This window comes from Scyliorhinus torazame, chromosome 11 (assembly GCF_047496885.1).
Source record: "Scyliorhinus torazame isolate Kashiwa2021f chromosome 11, sScyTor2.1, whole genome shotgun sequence".
Lineage (NCBI taxonomy): Eukaryota > Metazoa > Chordata > Chondrichthyes > Carcharhiniformes > Scyliorhinidae > Scyliorhinus > Scyliorhinus torazame.
Genome location: NC_092717.1, coordinates 249988602 through 250011415, shown reverse-complemented (window position 1 = coordinate 250011415; position 22814 = coordinate 249988602). Strand labels below are relative to the sequence as shown.

Sequence of the window (22814 nt, the reverse complement as noted above, 5' to 3'; positions counted from 1 at the left end):
CCCTCTTTTAAACATCTTTATCAAATCATCCTTTTTCACATCTCTCCTTGTACTTTTATTTCCACTCAATCAGATAGAAAAAAATATGACACAGTGTATGGAAAGGCTCAGTAAACCAAGGTCCACCACACTAAGAAAACAAAAAGGGACGGTCAATAGAGAATTAAAGGTGCTATATTTAAATGCACAGTACGAAGTCTTACAACACCAGGTTAAAATCCAACAGGTTTGTTTCGATGTCACTAGCTTTCAGAGCGCTGCTCCTTCCTCAGGTATTTAAATGCGCGCAGTGTACGGAACAAGGTAGATGAGCTTGTGGCCCAGATTGTGACTGGCAGGTATGATGTGGTAGGCATCACAGAGACGTGGTTGCAGGGGGTTCAGGACTGGCATTTAAACATCCAGGGATTCACAACCTATCGAAAAGACAGGGAGGTGGGCAGAGGGGGCAGGGTTGCCTTGTTAATTAGGAATTAAATTAAATCAATAGCACTAAATGACATAGGGTCAGATGATGTGGAGTCTGTGTGGGTAGAGTTGAGGAACCACAAAGGCAAAAAAACCATAATGGGAGTTATGTACAGGCCTCCTAACAGTGGCCAGGACCGGGGGCACAAAATGCACCATGAAATAGAAAGTCCATGTCAGAAAGGCAAGGTCACAGTGATCATGGGGGACTTCAATATGCAGGTGGACTGGGTAAATAATGCTGCCAGTGGACCCAAGGAAAGGGAATTCATTGAATGTTTACAGGAGGGCTTTTTGGAACAGCTTGTGATGGAGCCCACGAGGGAACAGGCCATTCTGGACTTAGTGTTATGCAATGAGCCAGACTTGATTAAAGATCGTAAAGTAAGGGAGCACTTAGGAGGCAGTGATCATAATATGGTCGAATTCAATCTCCAATTTGAAAGAAAGAAGGTAGAATCAGATGTAAAGGTGTTACAGTTAAATAAAGGTAACTACAGGGGCATGAGGGAGGAACTGACGAAAATCGACTGGGAGCAGAGCCGAGTGGGACAGACAGTAGAACAGCAATGGCAGGAGTTTCTGGCAGTAATTGAGGACACAGTACAGAGGTTCATCCCAAAGAAAAGAAAGGTTATCAGAGGGGGGATTAGGCAGCCATGGCTGACAAAGGAAGTTAGGGAATGCATCAAAGCAAAAGAGAAAGCCTATAATGTGGCAAAGAGTAGTGGGAAGTCAGAAGATTGGGAAGGCTACAAAAACAAACAGAGGATAACAAAGAGAGAGATAAGGAAAGAGAGGATCAAATTTGAAGGTAGGCTAGCCAGTAACATTAGGAATGATAGTAAAAGTTTCTTTAAATACATTAAAAACGGGAGGCAAAAGTTGACATTGGGCCGCTCCAAAATGACGCTGGTAATTTTGTGATGGGAGACAAGGAAATAGCCGAGGAACTGAATAAGTACTTTGCGTCAGTCTTCACAGTAGAAGACATGAGTAATATCCCAACAATTCCGGAGAGTCAGGGGGCAGAGTTGAATATGGTAGCCATCACAAAGGAGAAAGTGCTAGAGAAACTAAGAGGTCTAAAAATTGATAAATCTCCGGGCCCAGATGGACTACATCCTAGAGTTCTAAAGGAGATAGCTGAAGAAATAGTGGAGGCGTTAGTTATGATCTTTCAAAAGTCACTGGAGTCAGGGAAAGTCCCAGAGGATTGGAAAATCGCTGTTGTAACCCCCCTGTTCAAGAAGGGAACAAGGAAAAAGATGGAAAATTGTAGGCCAATTAGCCTAACCTCGGTTCTTGGCAAGATTCTAGAATCCATTGTTAAGGATGAGATTTCTAAATTCTTGGAAGTGCAGGGTCGGATTAGGACAAGTCAGCATGGATTTAGTAAGGGGAGGTCGTGCCTGACAAACCTGTTAGAGTTCTTTGAAGAGATAACAAATAGGTTAGACCAAGGAGAGCCAATGGATGTTATCTATCTTGACTTCCAAAAGGCCTTTGATAAGGTGCCTCACGGGAGACTGCTGAGTAAAATAAGGGCCCATGGTATTCGAGGCAAGGTACTAACATGGATTGACGATTGGCTGTCAGGCAAAAGGCAGAGAGTTGGGATAAAAGGTTCTTTTTCGGAATGGCAACCGGTGACGAGTGGTGTCCCGCAGGGTTCAGTGTTGGGGCCACAGCTGTTCTCTTTATATATTAACGATCTAGATGATGGGACTGGGGCATTCTGGCTAAGTTTGCCGATGATACAAAGATAGGTGGAGGGGCAGGTAGTATGGAGGAGGTGAGGAGGCTGCAGAAAGACTTAGACAGTTTAGGAGAGTGGTCCAAGAAATGGCTGATGAAATTCAACGTGGGCAAGTGGGAGGTCTTGCACTTTGGAAAAAAGAATGGAGGCATGGACTATTTTCTAAACGGTGACAAAATTCATAATGCTGAAGTGCAAAGGGACTTGGGAGTCCTAGTCCAGGATTCTCTAAAGGTAAACTTGCAGGTTGAGTCCGTAATTAAGAAAGCAAATGCAATGTTGTCATTTATCTCAAGAGGCTTGGAATATAAAAGCAGGGATGTACTTCTGAAGCTTTATAAAGCATTAGTTAGGCCCCATTTAGAATACTGTAAGCAATTTTGGGCCCCACACCTCAGGAAGGACATACTGGCACTGGAGCGGGTCCAGCGGAGATTCACACGGATGATCCCAGGAATGGTAGGCCTAACATACGATGAACGTCTGAGGATCCTGGGATTATATTCATTGGAGTTTAGGAGGTTGAGGGGAGATCTAATAGAAACTTACAAAATAATGAATGGCTTAGATAGGGTGGATGTAGGGAAGTTGTTTCCATTAGCAGGGGAGACTAGGACCCGGGGGCACAGCCTTAGAATAAAAGGGAGTCACTTTAGAACAGAGATGAGGAGAAATTTCTTCAGCCAGAGAGTGGTGGGTCTGTGGAATTCATTGCCACAGAGGCCGGGACGTTGAGTGTCTTTAAGACAGAAGTTGATAAATTCTTGATTTCTCGAGGAATTAAGGGCTATGGAGAGAGAGTGGGTAAATGGAGTTGAAATCAGCCATGATTGAATGGTGGAGTGGACTCGATGGGCCAAATGGCCTTACTTCCACTCCTATGTCTTATGGTCTTATACTGCCAGGTCAGATTTCTAATCTCCGATCTAACTAGGCGCAGAGGTGAGAGTTTGTGTTGATATTCCCTGTCACATCCTTGATGTGTTTGGTACTTGCTGCTCTAACATTGGTTTCTCTTCCCCCACCATCACCGACCCTTTTCTCCTAGAACTACATTGCACGCTTTGGTCATGGAAGTGCAAAGTTAGCTCGACAAGCTCAGAGCAAAGAGAAGACTCTGCAGAAGATGATGGCCTCTGGGCTAACCGAGAAAGTCATCAGTGACAAGGTTTGTGCTGTGTGGATGTTTGAGGTAATTGTTCTGGGCCATTGGGGCAGTAATACGCTCCAACAACGGAAGTTAAATGAATGGAGGCTTTCTCTCATACCATCCTCTTGCACTATTTTACAGTTTAAATCTCAACCCTAACACCCCATATCATAGAAACATAGAAAATAGAAGCAGGAGGGTGCCATTTGTCCCTTCAAGCCTGCTCCACCATTCTTTATGATTGTGGCTGATCGTTAAGTACAATACTCTGATCCTGCTTCCCTCCACCCAAGAGCTATGTCTAATTCCTTCTTGAAATTACCCAACGTAGGGCAGCACGGTGGCGCAGTGGGTTAGCCCTGCTGCCTCACAGCGCCGAAGTCCCAGGTTCAATGCCGTCTCTGGGTCACTGTCCATGTGGAGTTTGCACATTCTCCCTGTGTTTGTGTGGGTTTCGCCCCCACAACCCAAAGATGTGCAGGGTAGGTGGATTGGCCGCACTAAATTGCCCCTTAATTGGAAAAAAAAATGAATTGGGTACTCTAAATGTATTAAAAAAAGAAATTACACAATGTTTTGGTCTCAACTACTTTCTGTGGTAGCAAATTCCACAGATTCACCGCTCTCTGGGTGAAGAAATTTCTCCTCACCTCAGTCCTAAAAGGTTTACCCCTTATCCTCAAACTATGACCCCTTGTTCTGGACTCCCCCACCATCGGGAACATTCTTTCTGAGTCTACCCTGTCTAATCCTGTTAGAATTTTGTAAGTTTCTATAAGATCCCCTCTCCGCCTTCTAAACTCCAATGAATATAATCCTAACCGATTTAGTCTCCATATGACCGTTCCGCCATCCCAGGAATCAGTCTGGTAAACCTTCGCTGCTCTCCCTCCATAGCAAGAACATCCTTCCTCAGAGAAGGAGACCAAAACTGCCCACAATACTCCAGGTGTGGCCTCACCAATGCCCTATACAATTACAGTAAAACATCTCTACTCCGATACTCAAATCCTCTCGCTATGAAGGCCAACATACCATTTGCCTTCTTTAAGTCTGCTGTACCTGCGTGCATGAGGACACCCAGGTCCCGCTGAATACCCACCTCTCTCAATTTACACCCATTTCTATTTTTTGCTACAGAAGCGGATAATATCACGCATGGGCGGCACGATAGCACAATGGAGGGCAGCACGGTAGCACAGTGGTTAGCACTGTTGCTTCACAGCGCCAGGGTCTCTGGTTCGATTCGCGGCTCGGGTCACTACCTGGTGCGGTGTCTGCACGTTCTCCCCGTGTCTGCGTGGGTTTCCTCCGGGTGCTCCAGTTTCCTCCCACAAGTCCCGAAAGACGTGCTGTTAGGTGAATTGGACATTCTGAATTCTCCCTCTGTACCCGAACAGGATTTCATGATTATCATGAAATATGCAGCAAATACAACTGGTTAACAGCCAACTAATACCTAATGTCCACTTTAACTTGCCCCCACCCCCTATACACACATATACCCCGATACCCTTTAGCACGCTTTATTCACAGCAAGCTTGCAAACTGGAGTCGTTGGTTTGCAGCCGGTAATGGTCGTCTTTGTAGCGTCATTCGTTCAGGGTCCGCTTAGTTTAGAAAAATACAGTACTCTCAGCAGCAGGATTTCTGTAGAGACACTTTAATTCACATCAAACCTTGCTTTCAGCTCGTAGCTTGAATTCGGGTCATTGCAGTCTCAAGAATTCTTTCAGCCAGAGGGTGGTGAATCTGTGGACCTCTTTGCCGCAGAAGGCAGTGGAGGCCAAATCGCTGAGTGTCTTTAAGACAGATAGGTTCTTGATTAATAAGGGGATCAGGGGTAATAGGGAGAAGGCGGGAGAATTAGGATGAGGAAATATCAGCCATGATTGAATGGCGGAGCAGACTCGATGGGCCAAGTGGCCTAATTCTGCTCCTATGTCTTATGGTCTAAGCGAATGACACCCAGACTTGTTGGAGAGAGAGTCCGCTCTCTCTGGCCTCCTGGAGAGAACTAGCTGGATCTTTTTGGAGAGAGTTTGATCTCTTCATCGGGTTGCCGGGATAAAAACTGAAACCAAACTCTAGCGTTGGGACTCTGAAGAGCGTATCAGTGGGATCAGATCAAATCGCCAATTGTTACTGGGCAGAGCACAGCCTTTTGGACAAATTCATTGGCAACCAGTCAATCAATCAAACCGAGTCCTCACTGATGCTGGCCAGTCTACAATCACCAGTTTAAACCAGCACAGCCTTCCGGATTCTTCTGTTCGAATTAAAGGTACAGGCTTCTCACCGGCTGCTTGCCTTAAAGTTAAAGGTCCATTAATCACCCATAGATCAAAAATGCAACAGCAAAAAAAAAAGGGGGAGAAGAGGGAGTAAACGGGAAGGACCTTTACTGTACAGTAGGGTTCAGATTTGTGCACTGAACAATTAAGGGGCACAGGGATTCTGGCATTGCACGATTGGCATTTTTCAGGCGAGCGAGGCAAAGGGACCTGCTCTTAAAATAGGGAATCATTAGTGTTGCCATGGTACACTCTCTCCCATGATTAAATCATTAATCAAACACTGGATGGGAGTGGCTATTTCTCATTCTGGACTTCACCGAATTATCATAAAATTTACAGTGCAGAAGGAGGCCACTCTGCCCATCGGGTCTGCAGCGGCCCTTGGGAAGAGCACCCTACTTAAGCCCACACCTCCACCCTATCCCCATAACCCAGTAACCCCACCTAACCTTTTTTGGCCACTAAAGGCAATTTATTATGGCCAATTCACCTAATCTGCACATCTTTGGACTGTGGGAGGAAACCCACGCAGACACTGGGAGAACGTGCAGACTACACACAGTGACGCAAGCCGGGAATCAAACCTGGGACCCTGGAGCTGTGAAGCAACTGTGCTAACCACTGCTACGGTGTTGTCCTCATGCCTGAGTAGTATCTTTCTTCTCTTGTCTGTTACTTGGTTTGTAACTTTTCAATACTGTTTTGCATGTAGTGGCTCCCATATTCCATGAGGGTAATAAGTCTCTTCCTGCTCTACCCAGCAGCTGGCTGTGTGGTGTTCCTGTGGTGCTCCCTATGAGAACCGTCATGGGTGTTCATTCCTTGGAAGTTGGGGAGAGAAACACTAATCCCCGAACCCAATTCCCTGTCTTCTCTTCTGAATATACTGCAGTTGCAATTGACATGTTTCATATCTAATCCCTTGTCTGTCTTCTCCTTGTAGACTTTATCATTCTGTTTCCCTTCCTGTGGAAAGATTCCTCCTCCCGTTATCATGGTGCAGAACGTGAGCTTCAAGTATACGACTAATGGGGTGAGTGAATGTTTAGGGGCTGTTTAGCACAGGGCTAAATCGCTGGCTTTGAAAGCAGGCCAGCAGCACGGTTCAATTCCCGTAACGGCCTCCCCGAACAGGCGCCGGAATATGGCGACTAGGGGCTTTTCACAGTAACTTCATTTGAAGCCTACTCGTGACGATAAGCGATTTTCATTTCATGTCTGTGTGTCTGTACATTGACATTTTGTGCACTTGATTTGCAAAATCCTAGTACCCGGATCTGACAATTTAAAAAAAATAATAAAACCTTGCTCTGTGTGTTTGGGTGGGTGGTGGGGGCCAGGTCTGTCTGACTTGGGTGGGGGAAGGATTTATCTGTGTGTAGGACATTGGTCTTCCGTTTTGGCTGCTGGTAAAGCCTTTGATACGTGACTCTAATTATAACATTGGGTGAGTTCTGAACCAGTCCTTGTACCTAAGCTATGCCTCACCTGGAATCTACTGATGGTGCACACGTGGTTATATTGGAACGGTTTTGCTGACTCAGCAGGGCAATGACCAATCTGGCTGTCGTGTGCACAGAGATCAATGGAAATTGGGCTGGCTTTTCGATTGAGGATGGGATAATCTTGGCTTCAGCAGCAGAGATTGGAGGGATTGTGAGGCTGCAGGCCAGAATTTTGATGGAACTGTGAATACTGAATTTATTTTTCCAATTTTTTTTTTTTCCCCCCAGCCATTGATCTACAAGAACCTGGAGTTTGGTATTGATTTAGACACCAGGGTGGCCCTGGTTGGGCCCAATGGAGCTGGAAAGTCTACATTACTCAAACTTCTAGCAGGGGATGTAAGTATCTTTTGGGAACCAGTATGAGAGTAATCGGAGAGGTGGTGTGTTCTGGTGGAGTGTGCTCAGGAGCAACAGGTGACTGGTTCTCAAATATATCCCCAACTGGAGGTTTTCCTCACCAGCTGTCTGGGTCTATTGTAGACTCATTGATAGATCCACCACTGTGATCACTGATTATTGTATCATGTGACTGTCAGGATAGATGACCGTGAATTAGATCAACCAAAGTCTTGTTCATTCAGTCATTCCAAAATACTTTGGGCGTAAAACAGAGCCGTGGTTGCTCCGTCCCAAATTCACCTTCCCCCCCCCCCCCCCCCCCCCCCAATCAAGAGTTGTCGAGGATCTGTAGATTATGTGACGTTGGCTTTTCGAGGTTTTCATTGTCCCAGAGCTTACCAGCTTGCCTCTTCGTTATAGATTGACGTGGCTTATAACTCGGGTTTTCTCTCTTCCCTCGCCACCCCTCCCCCAGCTGAGCTCAACCCTACGTTTGTGCTGTATCCACATATTTAGCACCCCAAAATCTAGCTCCATCTTGAATATAGTCCCAGTGACTGCAATTCTGTACCCCAGAGGGCTGGTGCTCAATGACCCGCAACCCCCATGAGGAGCTTCTCCCCTTTGGTTTCAGGTGACCGACCCCTGCTTTCAGCTCAAGGAGGCACAGTGGTTAGCACTTACTTCACAGCGCCAGGGACCCGGGTTCAATTCTCGGCTTGGGTCATTGTCTGTGTGGAGTCTGCACGTTCTCCCTGTCTGCACGTTTCCTCCGGGTGCTCCGGTTTCCTCCCACAAGTCCCGAAAGACATGCTTGTTAGGTGAATTAGACATTCTGAATTCTCCCTCAGTGTTCCTGAACGGGCACTGGAATGTGGCGACCAGGGGATTTTCACAGTAACTTCACTGCAGTGTTAATGTAACACTTGTGACACTAATAAAGATTATTATATGGGGGGGGGGTTTGGTGGCAGGGAAACCAAGCAAGAGAATTCTCAATAAATGGGAAGACATTGGGAGGGGCTGAGGGAGTGAGAGACTTTGGCATGTCCACAGGCCACTTGAAGGTGGCAGGACAGATGGACAAGGTGGTCAGGAAAGCAGATGGAATGTGTTCCTTTATTAAGCGAGGTATTGAATACAAAAACACGGATGTAATGTTGGAAAGCTGAAAAAACAGAAAGGCAAATTATTATCCAAATGGAAAGCAGATTCAAAATGCGTCTGGGCAGAGGGATCGGAGTGTCTTTGTTCATGAATCCAGAAAGTCAGTATGTAAGTACAGCATTTAATTGAAAAGGCAAATAGAATGTTAGCTGGAGTAGAAAAGTAGAGAAGTGTTGTTACAGTTGTATTGGGTGTCGGTGAGACCACATCTGGAGTATTGTGTCCAGTTTGGGTCTCCTTATTTGAGGAAGGATGTGGTGGCATTGGAGGCAGTTCAGAGGAGAGTCGCCAGTTTGATTCCGGGGATGAAAGGGCTAACGTATGAGGAGAGATTAAACAGTGTGGGCTTATACTGGAGTTTAGAAGGATGAGAGGGGATCTGATCGAGGTGTATAAAATACTAAAAGGGATTCCTAACGTAAAAGTAGATCAAATGTTCCCCCTCGTGGGGCAATCTAGAAGGAGACATCACAGATATAGGTTGAGAGGCAGTAGGTTTAAAACTGAGATGAGGAGGAACTACTTCTCACAGAGGGTGGAACTAACTCGCTGCCCCATAATGCGGTGGAGTTTGAATCATTAAATGGTTTCAAAAAGGAGACAGATAGATTTCTGATTTTAAAAATCAGGTTAGAAGGATATGGGAAACAGGTAGGGAGGTGGATTAGAGAGCAGGAAGAGATGAGCCAGGATCTGATTGAATGGCGGAGCAGGCTCGAGGGGCTGAATTACCAACTTCTCTTAATTCCCATGTACCTAACTGTATAAAATGCTGGTTAGGCCACAGCTGGAGTTTTGTGTACAGTTCTGGTCACCACATTACAGGAAGGATACAATTGCTCTGGAGAGATTGCATGGGAGATTTACAAGAATGTTACCAGGGCTTGAAAATTGAAGCCCTGAGGAGAGATTGGATAGGCTGAGGCTGTTTTGCTTTGAACAGAGGAGGCTGATGAGTGAGCTAATTGAGGTATAAAATTGATGGGCCTAGACAGGGTAGACTTATTTCCCCATGTGAAGTGGTCAATTACCAGGGGACATAGATTGGCGGTGATTGGTAAAACGATTAGAGGGGACATGAGGAAAAGCTTGTCACCCAGAATGTGGTGAGCATCTGCGATTCACTGCCTAAGTTGGTGATTGAGGCAGAAACGCTCAACTTTTTTTTAAAAAGGTACCTGGATCTGAAGTGCTGAGACCTGCAAGACTCAGGATCAGGAAAGTGGGATTAAAATGAGCGGCTGGTTGCTATTTTTCTCCTCTTTTGGCCGGTGCAGACACGATGGGCTGAAATGGCCTCTTTCTGCACTGTAACCTTTCTATGGTGAGACAGGACATACCCAGGAATGGTGATAGTGGTGTCTGGGACATTGTCTGTAAGCTATGATTCTGTGAGTATGACCAAGTCAGGCTGTTGCTTGACTAGCCTGTGAGGCAGCTCTCCCAACTTTGGCACAAGCCCCCAGATGTTGGTCAGGAGGATTTTGCAGAGTTGGCAAGGGCTGGATTTGCTGTTGTCATTTCCTGTGCCTAGGTTGATGCCAGTTGATACAAATGAGTGTCTTGCTCGGCTATTTCAGAGAGCTGTTAAGAGTTAACCACATTGCTGTGGGTCTGGAGTCACGTACAGGCCAGAGCAGATAGGGATGGCAGATGCCTCTTTCTAAAGGACATTCGTGAACCAGATGGGTTTTTATGGCAATTGACAGTGGCTTCTTGGGCCATTATTTCGATTTCATTGCAGATTTTTATGGAATTGGTTTGCCAGTGATATTTTGTTTGGTCTTTTGTGTAGCTCTTGCCTTGTGATGGAATGATCCGTAAACACTCGCATGTCAAGATTGGACGGTACCACCAGGTAAACTTTATTCTTCCCCCCCCCCCCGCCCCCCCTTTCTCCTTCCCCTCCCTTTCCCCTGTGTCACCACAAGGATCGGCAAACAGTTCAGGAGAGGGCCCACTGCTGCCTTGGTAATTATTCATCATTAAATGTGGCCTTTCCTGTGTCCCCCCCCCACTTCCCAAAATCAAATGCACCCCACGGAGCTGCGGAGCAAGTTGATAAATGGTAACTGAAACGCCAGCCCTCTCTTCAATATCACCTCCAGTCTGAATTTGGACCTGCATCCATCAGAATCAATGTCCCAGCAGGTATAGTCTGGTTCTTTTCTACAGCAAACCAATTACCCCACTGCCCTGCTCTATCCCCACAGGAATATTGGCATGGACAATAATAAAGGCTGCTTTGTTAGTAATGAACATAAACATTCAAAAAATTCTCAGCATAGAAAATAGAGCAGACCATTCAGCTGCACAAATCCGCTCCATTTGCGGAGATCATGGTTGACGTGATTATGGTCTCGACTCCACTTTCCTTTCTGCACCGTTCCTGCCCCCATCACCAAATAGTCCTCCATTCCCTTGTCAATAATGAATCTGTCTGGCTCTATCTTAAAAATATTCAATGACCCTGCATCCACCTGGGAAGAGGATTCATGTTTAACCAACATACTGGCATTTTTTGAGGAGGTAATCTGTGCTGCTATGGATAAAGGGGAACCGGTGGATGTCCTGTACTTAGATTTGCAGAAGGCATTTGATAAGATGCCATATCAAATGCTTTGCAGAAAATAAAAGTTCATGGTGTAGGGGGTAACACGGTAGCATTGTGGATAGCACAATTGCTTCACAGCTCCAGGGTCCCAGGTTCGATTCCGGCTTGGGTCACTGTCTGTGCGGAGTCTGCACGTTCTCCCCGTGTGTGTGTGGTTTCCTCCGGGTGCTCCGGTTTCCTCCCACAGTCCAAAGATGTGCAGGTTAGGTGGATTGGCTGTGATAAATTGCCCTTAGTGTCCAAAATTGCCCTTAGTGTTGGGTGGGATTACTGGGTTATGAGGATAGGGTGGAGGTGTTGACCTTGGGTAGGGTGCTCTTTCCAAGAGCCGGTGCAGACTCGATGGGCTGAATGGCCTCCTTCTGCACTGTAAATTCTATGAAAAAACACATTGGCTCTGTGCAACTGTTTAAAAAAAGCATCCTTTTATATTCTATTCACCTCCTGGTAAATATTCCATTTGCTAGAGTTCAAAAATCTGTGTTTTGTGGCTGCTGAAAATGACAGAGGTAGGGAGGGATCCAGGCTGTGGAGGGATTAAAAGACACGGGTGAGATTTGCTTTACTGGAAACCTGTGTAGGTTAGCAAGCACAGCTTCTGGTGATTGGGACTTGGGACATGGGCAGCAGAGCTTTGGAGGAGCTGCAGTTTACCGAGGGTGGAAGGTAGGAGGCTGGCTATTGGGTTAGTGAGTTTGGAAAGTGTGTGGATGAATTTGTCAGCTGGCCTCGAGCTGAAACATTAAACTCTGTTTCTCTCTTCCTAAAAGCTGCCTGCCCTGTGCAAGCATTTTCTGGCTCTGATTTCGCCTTTTAAAAATCCTTTGTTACTGGACTCCAGAATTATTACTGAATTAACGTCTTGGCCATGAAGAGACAGTTGGTGGTTTTACTGAGCATGGACGTGGCTCAAGTGCATCTTTTCGGTTTAAATCATCCTGATATTGTTTTGGGTTGAGTAGTTTTGGGTGTAAGGTATTGATACGAGGTTCAGGCCAGGCGTGTCAGACCGTAGAGCTGGTCGGGGCCTTCTGGTTGCCATATTAGAGGAGGGGGTTGGCAGGGGTGCAGTGTGCACCAGTAAGGTGGTGGCCTTGTCAGCATGTGCTGATGTGCAGACAGGGAAGCTTCAATGGTATGCTATTCTCTACTTAAATCAATGAGTAGGTTTTCACCAGGGTGAGTTTGATTTCAGCAGCGAGTAACTGGTTGACGGTCAACTGGGTCAACCATTTCTCTAGCATATACGGTAACTATAAAGGGAGGCGAGGGTGAAAACATCGAAATGTGGCAGCTGATCCAGAATTCTGCGTCAAAAGGAATCTGGAGTGATTCCCTTCATAGGAATTTCTACTCTGAAATGTAACATTCGCTGTCTCTCCCTCTCCAATCTCCCAGCACTTGCAAGATCAATTGGAGCTGGACCTGTCCCCGTTGGAGTACATGATGAAATGTTATCCAGAAATCAAGGAGAAGGAGGATATGCGGAAAATTATTGGCCGCTATGGACTCTCTGGGAAGCAGCAGGTACGCATCCTGAGTGTTTGGTTGGGACCCCTGCTACAAGGAAGGGGGCTAGGCGCTCAGGCAAGGGTTCCTGGTGTGGGGAATAGGTCAGCCACTTGGATGGGGTCGGGGTGTGATAGGGCTGGAGCCCTGGACAGGCGACGGAGTCTGATCACCTAATCAGTTGTCATGTTTGGCAATATCTTCGTGTCGAGACAGACATGAGATTCCTACTTTTCTGTTCCTCAATCACCAGGCAGTGGGTTTTCCCCCAAACTCTCTGTTCAAACTGCAAGCTTCACACTGACTTGTCTTTGGGTGGTGTGTTGACCCTGGCTGGGATATGGGTGGTTAGCACTGCTGCCTCAAAGCACCAGGGACCCGGGTTCAATCCTGAACTTGGCCGACTGTCTGTGGAGTTTGTATGCTCTCCCTGTGTCTGCGTGGGTTGCCTCCCACAGTCCAAAGATGTGCAGGCTGGGTGAATTGGCCACAATTAATGCGCAGGGTGACGGGTATGTGGACCTAGGTGGGATGCTCCTTTTGGAGGGTTGATACAGACTTGATGGGCCGAATGGCCTCCAGCATTGTAGGGATTCCATGGATTCTAATAAGATTTTAATCTACTTGAACTGAAGTTGAAACCCGTTTCTCAAAGTGACGGGCTGGTGTCTTACCCATCAACCCCTGCTGTCTCCAAATTGCTACTATTGCTAATGGGGAAATTATTAAAGCCAGTTTGGGAGGGGGTGTTGTGGGAGGATTGTGTGAGCATGACCCGGGGGGGGGGGGGGGGGCGGCGGGCGGCGGCGGCGTCTGGCAGATGTTAATGTGAGGATTTCTGCCCATTTCTATGATGCATGTCTGATTTTGACAGTGGCCCCTCTGGCATACCAGATCCTGGCAGATTGAGGATATCTCTGGTGCTGGGTGCCATAATGCAATGGTGGTTTTGCTTTGCCACAACAGTATTCTGCCTTTGGGGTGGGAGAGGAAATGATTTGTTGTGTGAACGGGATGCTTGCCATTCAGATGCAGAATTAAGTTGAGAGAATTATTGCTGGCATTTAGAAAGCTGAAACCAGCGAGTACCACCAACACGTATAGGGGCTGTTTAGCACAGGGCTAAATCGCTGGCTTTGAAAGCAGACCAAGGCAGGCCAGCAGCACGGTTCAATTCCCGTACCAGCCTCCCCGAACAGGCGCCGGAATGTGGTGACTAGGGGCTTTTCACAGTAACTTCATTTGAAGCCTACTTGTGACAATCAGCGATTTTCATTTCACGTACACCTGAATTCCCAATCCAATATTTTGCTCTGATTCTGGGCAGAGCCCTGACTCTTTTGTTTTGTGTTCCAGGTGAGCCCAATCAGAAACCTCTCTGACGGACAGAAGTGCCGCGTGTGCTTTGCCTGGTTGGCTTGGCAAACCCCACATATGCTGTTCCTCGATGAACCTACAAACCATCTGGACATTGAGACCATTGACGCCCTGGCCGACGCCATCAATGAGTTTGAGGGCGGGACGATGCTCGTCAGCCACGACTTCAGGCTCATTCAGCAGGTGAATGTTTGAATATTGCTAAAAAGGTCTTGCCAGAGCTTTTTGTCTTGCCGATTGTACAGTCAGACACACCTGGCCTGGACCTCATCACTACGTTAAAATCCAAAATATCATCAAGAACACTTAAACCAAGGCAATTTCCAATAAAACTGCCCAACTATCTATTCATAACCAATCAAAGCCGAAAATGCTGGAAATGTTCAGGCAGCTTTTCATAGAATCATAGATTATTATAGAATTCACAGTGCAGCAGGAGGCCATTCGGCCCATCGAGTCTGCACCGGCTCTTGGAAAGAGCACCCTACCGAAACCCACACCTCCACCCTCTCCCCATAACCCAGTAACCCCCACCCAACACTAAGGGCAATTTTGGACACTAAGGGCAATTTATCATGGCCAATCCACCTACCCTGCACATCTTTGGACTGTGGGAGGAAACCGGAGCACCCGGAGGAAACCCACGCACACACGGGGAGGACGTGCAAACTCCGCACAGACACTGACCCAAGCCGGAATCGAACCTGGGACCCTGGAGCTGTGAAGCAATTGTGCTATCCACTGTGCTACCGTGCTGCCCCCGTGCTTCTCTTTCGGAAGAGAGAAGCCGAGTTAATGTTTGTTTATTGTGTGAGGTGTTGAATACAGGGATGTGATGCTGAAACTGTATAAGATGCTGGTTAGGCCACAGCTGGGGTTTAGTGTACAGATCTGGTCACCACATTACAGGAAGCACATAATTACCCCGTAGAGAGAGCACAGGAGATTTACAAGAATGTTACCAGGGCGAGAAAATTGCAGCTGTGAGGAGATTGGATAGGCCGGGGCTATTTTCCTTCAAACAGAGGAGGCTGAGGAGTGACCTAATTGAGGTATACAATTATGAGGGTTCTAGATGGGGTGGACAGGAAAGACTTGTTTCTCCTGGCGGAGGGGTCAGTTACCAGGGGCATAGATTTAAGGTGGAAGGATTAGAGGGGACGTGAGGAGGGTGGTGAGGATCTGGAATTCACAGCCTAAGTTGGTCGTTGAAGTTGTTCAACTCATTTAAAAGGTCCTTGGATCTGCATCTGAAATGCTGGAACCTGCACGGGATACGGAGCAGGTGCTGGGAAGTGGGATTAAAATGAGAGGCTCGTCTTTTTTCTTTTTTTTTATTGGCAGGCACAAACCGAGCTTTCTAAGACCATCTTTAATGTCAGAATCAGCTCTTCATAAGTGCTGCATTCCTTGCTGATCTCCTAATCCTTAGCCACAGCCAAGAGGCTGTGACCATCTGGAAGGATTCAACAGTCAGAGGGTCTTTTCCCTAGAACTTTAAACGGGAATAGACCAGTTGGTGGAATGGGTGGACGGGTGGCAGCTGAAGTTCAATCAGTAGAGATCTGAAATGATGCTTTTGGTAGGCAGCGGGACCTGGGCCTGGGGGCGCGGCGGGACCTGGGCCTGGGGGCGCGGCGGGACCTGGGCGCGGGGGAGCATGTCAGGATTGGTTGAGAGGGTAGTTAATAATAATAATAATAATAATCTTTATTGTCACACTGCAATGAAGTTACTGTGAAAATTCCCTCGTCGCCACACTCCGGCGCCTGTTCAAGTACCCAAGTAAAGCATACAGTATCCTGGGCTTTATTACAAGGGCATAATGTATAAAGAAGTTGTGAAAGTTCCAGCCTCGAGCTTGGTTCAGCCTCAGCTAGAGGATTGTGTCCAGTTGTGGGCACCACACATTGGAAAGGAGAGAAACTATTCACGAGAATTATTCCAGCGATGAGGAACTTTGTTATGTTGGTAGATTTTAAAATGTATTGATGGGATGTGCGCCCCCCCCACAGAAATTAAGCCTGTTGTCCTTGGAGGATGTGATTGAGGTGTTCAGAATTGTGAGGGGTCGGGACAGAGTCGACAAGTGGTTTGGGTGTGGAATGCACTGCCTGAGTGTGGAGGAGGTAGGTTTAATTGAGGCGTTCAATGGGAATTACTATTCTCTGAAAAAGGATATTGGAGAGAAGTTGGGCAAATGCAATAGTGAGTTGCTCATTTGAAGAAACGGTGTAGCCACAGGCTGAATGGCTGCATCCTGCACTAGAATAATGTTGTTCGGCGAAGATATTAAGGGATATGGGCCAAAGGCTATGGAGTTAGGTCACAGATCAGCTATGGTCTCATTGACGGGCAGGACAGACTCGAGGGGCTGAATGGCCTACTCCTAAGTAATTGTGATTATATACTTAATGGTGAGGTGACTCTGACACTTTATAATAAACAACTCCTTTAACTTGCATCATTGCATGGTTCTTCAGTGACTTTATAAAATATATATATTTATATGGCTGGTTCAGTTTATGTGCATAGATTATTGAAATGTTATGGATGGGTCCAAAAATGGAATGTTCTATTTGGAGAACAAGGGTGTTGAAGTTGTGCTTCAGCTGTACTAAGCCTGGTGAGACCACACCCAGAGTTACTGTGAGCAGTTCTGGGAGCCACTCTATAGAAAGGATGTGTTGGCCTTGAAGGGAAGGCACTGGAGATTTACGAGAAATGACATCTGAAATGTTGAGGGTTAAATTATGAGGAGAGATCACAAACTAATGCTTTGTAACCTGGAATTGAGGTTTATGGGGGTCATTAATCAAAGCTTTCATGGTAGATAGAGAGGAACTACCTCTGTTAGTTGGTGAGTCTAGAACTGCGAGAGATCTACGTGTAATTTATCTGAAAATTAAATGAAAATCGCTTATTGTCACCAGTAGGCTTCAAATGGAGCTACTGTGAAAAGCCCCTACACGTGACTTTGTAACTCCCCACCTCAAGGCAGTGAAGATAAGGTTATTGAATATTTTTAAGGTGGAGGTGGGTAAATTCTTGTTGGGTAAGGGAATCTGAAGTATTGAGGGTAGAAAGGAATGTGGAATTCAAAGCATGAACAGATTAGTCACGATTTACTGAATGACCGAACAGGCTTCAGGGACTTTTTAAAATTAATCTTTATGAAATGTGAGCTTCGCTGGCTGGGCCAGCATTTGTTATCCAGCCCTAATTGCCCGTGGGATTTGATGGTGAGTTTTCTTTTTTGACCTGCTGCAGTCCCAGAAGTGTAGTTAGGGAAGGAATTCCAGGATTTTGCCCCAGCGACAGTGAAGGAATGGCGATATATTTCCAAGTCCGGGTGGTGAGCTAGGTATCTGGTGCCTAACAAGTGGTCTACCTGATCAGAGGTACTGATCAGAACCTATTGTATGTTACTGGTTGCACAAGCCTACATTGCAGACAAAACCGAGAAAAGCCACAAAATGTTGCTGGAAAGATTTGAGCAGTACAGTTTTGAAAAGTGTTAAGGTGATGACAGCACTCTGATATATATTAAATATTAATTCACTGTTTAAAAGTTGGTCTGTGCATGACTAGGGAAAAGTAAGGTTGATGAGAAATTTATAGGTTTTCAAAATGATAGATTTCGATACGAGTTACAAAGCAAAGTTAAGAGTTAAATACTAGTTAATATTATTTGATATAAAAGGTTAAATTTAATTTGAAGAATAAGACATGGCAGAGCTCCAAGCCAAGGTGTGCTCTTCTTGCTCCACGTGGGAGATTGGGAACGTTTCCAGTTCCCAGGACCAGCATGTGCGCAGGAAGTGTCTCCAGCTGCAGCTCCTGGAAGCCAGAGTATGGGGAGGAATGTGAGGAACCTTTTTTGTAGTGAGTGTTGACCTGGAACCTGCTGCCCACTCGGATGGTGGAAGCAGAGATGATCAATAATTTCAAAAGGAAATTGGAAGGACATCAATGGAAGTGGAGTGGAACAGCCTGGATTGTTCTACACACAGCTGGATGGGGCAAATGGCCTCCTTTTTATGAAATAATGACTGTCACTGAATTAGGAATTTTAATGTGAGCTGAATGTAACGTGATAAATATTTGGAATTAGCTGGGTGTGGGGACAGGTGAGCTTGCTGGGTTGAGCTATCTTTTCTTTTTTTATTATTTGTTCATTGGACGTGCGCGTCGCAGGCTGTGCCAGCATTTATTGTCCATCCCTAATTGCCCTTGAGAGGGCGTTTAAGAGTCGACCACATTGCTGTGGGTCTGGAGTCACATGTAGGCCAGACTGGGTAAGGACGGCAGATTTCCTTCCCTGAAGGACATCTGCAGTGGTGGGATTCGAACCTGGGACCCCAGAGACACTGGGTCTCTGGATTACCAGTCCAATGACAATATCATTACACCACCGCCTCCCCTTGCCAGTTGTTGTTTGAGCTAGACTGCAAGGTTTGTTACAAAATTGTGATTTCTCTTTCAGGTTGCTCAGGAGATCTGGGTGTGTGAGAAACAGACAATCACCAAGTGGCAAAGCGGAATCCTGTCCTATAAAGAACATTTGAAGTCCAAGATGCTTGGTGATAACTCTCAGAACAAGAAGTCTCCCAGTGTCTGAAGTATTCTCAGCAATTTGGCATCAACGTTAAGAAAATTTCTAAAAACATTACAGATCATCCTTTCCAGAACCCAGGAGGCTTAGCCAGTGTGGGTGTGGCTGAGTTTTAAGCATGCTAGACAATTAAAATCAAATGTAAGCAATAAATTGCTGTTCATATTAGCTTACTGATCCTAGAGGCTGTGGGTTTTCACCTGGTTGGGAATGACAGGCAAGTGTGTTAAAACACAGGCCAATGCTTGTTCTGACCCTCCTTCCTCCAGCAGCTAAATATTGTGGGATTGTCCGCTCACCTTATCTTGATGAGGTTGTTGCTGCATCCCTCTCTTCCCCCCCCCCCCCCCCCCCCCGTTCTGCTGTAGCAGCCTTTTTAAAAGCCCTGTGCACAAGATCTAACTCGCCTAATTGTTTTGGACCACATTCCTGCATGAACACATCCTCTGCTCCAACACTGGTTACTTAGAATTTTATGCGCAGTCATAACCAAGTATCGCCTAGACCTGCTCATTGCCTTGTGAGCCAGTTTATCTATAATCGAAGGTTCTGGGCGGTAGTGGTGCGGGAGCAGCTGCTGTGAGCTGGGCCAGTGTGAATCCTGGACTATTGAGCCCAGGTGGGGGAAGCTGGGATTACTCGCCCCTCCCTGCTGTCTGGTACCGTGTCTGTAATGCAGGAGTCAGCTGCTACCTTCTGTGGATAATGTATCAAGTTTAAACCCATGTTTCCTGTCCAACAATAATTTTTTCTTTCCCATCCCCCTCAAAAAGCAGGTGGTTATAAACTGCACTGTCTGCAGATTATGATGTTGATTAATTCCAATTAAAGCCCAGATTAATGTTGTTTTGAATAGTATGTTGATCTTTACATTGATGCTTTAACTTGCTGCATCGTTGGAATAGCCTCTCCAGCAGCTGATTGTAGGGATCCTGAGAGAGGCTCGAGGAAAGAACCTTGAACTCTGTTTATTTATTTAGTGTATTGTACACTGTGGGAGCCTTGACTGTATTTAACCCTGGCCCAGATGGGCAATATGGAGGGATGTGCAGTTGCCATTTAACCCTTGGTGGAGAATCTGTACATCCTTCTCCAAACTTCCCTGACAGAATCCTGACAAATTTCTCTGCTCGTATTTGTTTTGCACCATGTGAAGGAATAAATCCGTCGAAGATTCACCGGTTTATCAATCCAATCAATCCATATTGTATTTGGTGTTCCCCAAAAAGTTTTTTAAATTGTAGGATTCCTTCCTTTGCCAGCAGGGGATAGGAGAAAGTAAATTAGTGTTACCTGCAAGAGAACCCCGTGGCATCAGATCTTTACGGTGCTGTTATTCAGTGTTTGTTTTGGATTCTCTGCATGCTGCCCTCGTGCAATATATCTGGGAGTCCCCATTCCATTTATTACTGAAAGTGAGCTTGTTTAATTTCAGACCCCACCTTGAATGCCTTTGAACCTGCTCCTGACTGTGGAAAAGAGAAAACTTGGGCAAATCTTTCTAGTTTGTGGTAAATTCATCGAGGTCCCCGTCTCTTGATAGCAGACAGACGTAAGAGAATGTTGAACTGTAGGGCCTCTTATTTGGCATTCTGAGCAGTGCTCAATTTACCCCTACCATCCCCCTTGTTAGATGTTGCATGTATCCTTCCCACCCATCAAAGCTTTTTCTAAAATAAACTACAATCACTTTAAGTTGAGACAAAATGAGCAACAATTCTGAATGTCCAATATGCTGAGAGAGGGAGGCAGGCTGTTATAATACCCATGTCCACCTTGCCATTCAAAGTTTGTTTCAACAGTATTGACGCCCTTCATTTGGGTGAGTTTTTCTTCATCTTCAAAGGTGTAGTTGTGGCCCATTTCCCTAAAATGTACTTTTGGCGATTGAGAATATTTTGGATACTTTTCTTCACCTGGCAGGTGTTTGGGGATTTGGAGCTTTGATAGCACCTCTAGTAGTCACTGGCTCTTCCTGCCCCGTATGTCTGCTCTAACCCACCAGCTCTTCCTGCCCCGTATGTCTGCTCTAACCCACCGGCTCTTCCTGCCCCGTATGTCTGCTCTAACCCACCGGCTCTTCCTGCCCCGTATGTCTGCTCTAACCCACCGGCTCTTCCTGCCCCGTATGTCTGCTCTAACCCACCGGCTCTTCCTGCCCCGTATGTCTGCTGTAACCCACCGGCTCTTCCTGACCCGTATGTCTGCTCTAACCCACCGGCTCTTCCTGCCCCGTATGTCTGCTCTAACCCACCGGCTCTTCCTGCCCCGTATGTCTGCTCTAACCCACCGGCTCTTCCTGCCCCGTATGTCTGCTCTAACCCACCGGCTCTTCCTGCCCCGTATGTCTGCTCTAACCCACCGGCTCTTCCTGCCCCGTATGTCTGCTCTAACCCACCGGCTCTTCCTGCCCCGTATGTCTGCTCTAACCCACCGGCTCTTCATGCCCCGTATGTCTGCTCTAACCCACAGGCTCTTTCTGTCCAGATCCTTTTTCCTCATCCCTTACTTGGGTTCTAACTCCCTGGTTAGAGGGAGCAGAACAGCCTTTCCCATGGAGCCAGGCTCAGTATACCCTCTCAATTTATTCCCACATTTTCACACCAGTGTTAGTGAACGATCTGTGCCCCTTGTAATACACCTTTAATGTTACACAGTGATAGACCTGTTCAGAAGGAGAGAATTAGTCTTGGCACAAGTAGACTTAGCATCAGTTTTCCTTTCACTGAAATCCTTTGATCTCTTTGCAGTGTAACAGTTCCGTTGGGTCTCGTTTTGAAAAAAATGTTTATTGCACCATCTAAATCCCTTAAAGCAAAAAGCACCTGATCATCTGGAGAGTGAGTGACTGCAGATTGTCTGGTTTTAATGTTATATTTTAGGGAAAAAATAAAGTTTACTGGAGAGTGTTTCTAATTCCATTCTTTTCAGCGTGATTTTTTTTTTTCTTGGAGAATTGCGGGACTGGGTGCTGGGTATTGATTATTACTTTAACCTTTGTTACCAAATCCAGCTCGCTTATGGGAAGTGTCTCCTAGTCTGTGAAATGAGTTTTGCTGTTGCAAACTACTTTCCCGTGTGTGTTTGTCACTTGCATTAATCTGTCTCTAACCTTGCATTAAAATGGCCGCCTTAGAAACTACAGCATGTCTGCGTGGCGAATTGTTGCTCGGTTACTGTCCAGGGTTTCCTGAACAGTCAGGAGCAAGAGCAGTCATCAAGCCTGCTACATCATTCAATACGATCATGGCTGATCATCATTTCCAACCCCACTTTCCTGCCCATTCCCTGGATCTCTTGATTCCATGCAGTGGGGTGTTGGGACGAGCATAAATCTTTGGAGCAGTTGTGTTCTGCTTGGCATGGCCAAAGAGCTGAAGTTATGCTTGTAGATTGATACCTGAGGGCATTAATTGTGTTGTGTTAGACCAGTTTGCCATGTTAAATTATTGAATCAGATGTGACCGAATAAACACAAGGTCAGGAGAGGGCGGCACAGAGGTTAGCGCTGCTGCCTCACAGCTCCAGGGACCTGGGTTCAATTCCGGCCTCGGGTCACTGTGTGGAGTTTGCACTTTCTCCGAGTCTGCCTGGGTTTCCTCCGGGTGCTCCAGTGGCCTCCCACGGTTCAAAGATGTGCAGGTTAAGTGGATTGACCATGTTAAATTGCTCCTTAGTGTCCAAAAGGTTAGGTGGGGTTACGGGGATAGGGTGGAGGTGTGGGCTTAAGTAGGGTGCTCTTTCCAAGGGCCGGTGCAGGCTCGATGGACCGAATGGTCTCCTGCACTGTAAATTCTATGATTCTATGGAGTGAGGTTTGTACACAAACGGTAGTGACAGCTGCCTGGCCTTTGGGTTTCCATAGATTGGTGATGCCTCTTGCCCTGACCCAGAATGTTTAATTTGCAGAGAGAAGCACTCCGACCCTGCGGTGGTATCAGTAAGCTGAAAAGCAATTTTCATACAAAGCACCATTCACTCTCCAGCAAGGATATACGGCAATTCAAGTGC

General features: G+C 46.3%; 1 protein-coding gene across 1 annotated transcript in view; it reads left to right on the top strand.

Moving 5' to 3' along the window:
* Positions 1-21724, top strand: part of abcf2a (ATP-binding cassette, sub-family F (GCN20), member 2a) — a 69621-nt gene extending 47897 nt beyond the window's left edge. The window contains exons 9-15 of the mRNA XM_072468560.1: positions 3276-3395; positions 6618-6707; positions 7408-7518; positions 10484-10546; positions 12701-12829; positions 14168-14371; positions 18675-21724. Coding sequence (XP_072324661.1) covers positions 3276-3395; positions 6618-6707; positions 7408-7518; positions 10484-10546; positions 12701-12829; positions 14168-14371; positions 18675-18809 — 852 coding nt within the window. The 3' untranslated portion in view covers positions 18810-21724. The remainder of the gene's footprint in view (positions 1-3275; positions 3396-6617; positions 6708-7407; positions 7519-10483; positions 10547-12700; positions 12830-14167; positions 14372-18674) is intronic.
* Positions 21725-22814: the final 1090 nt, after the last annotated feature.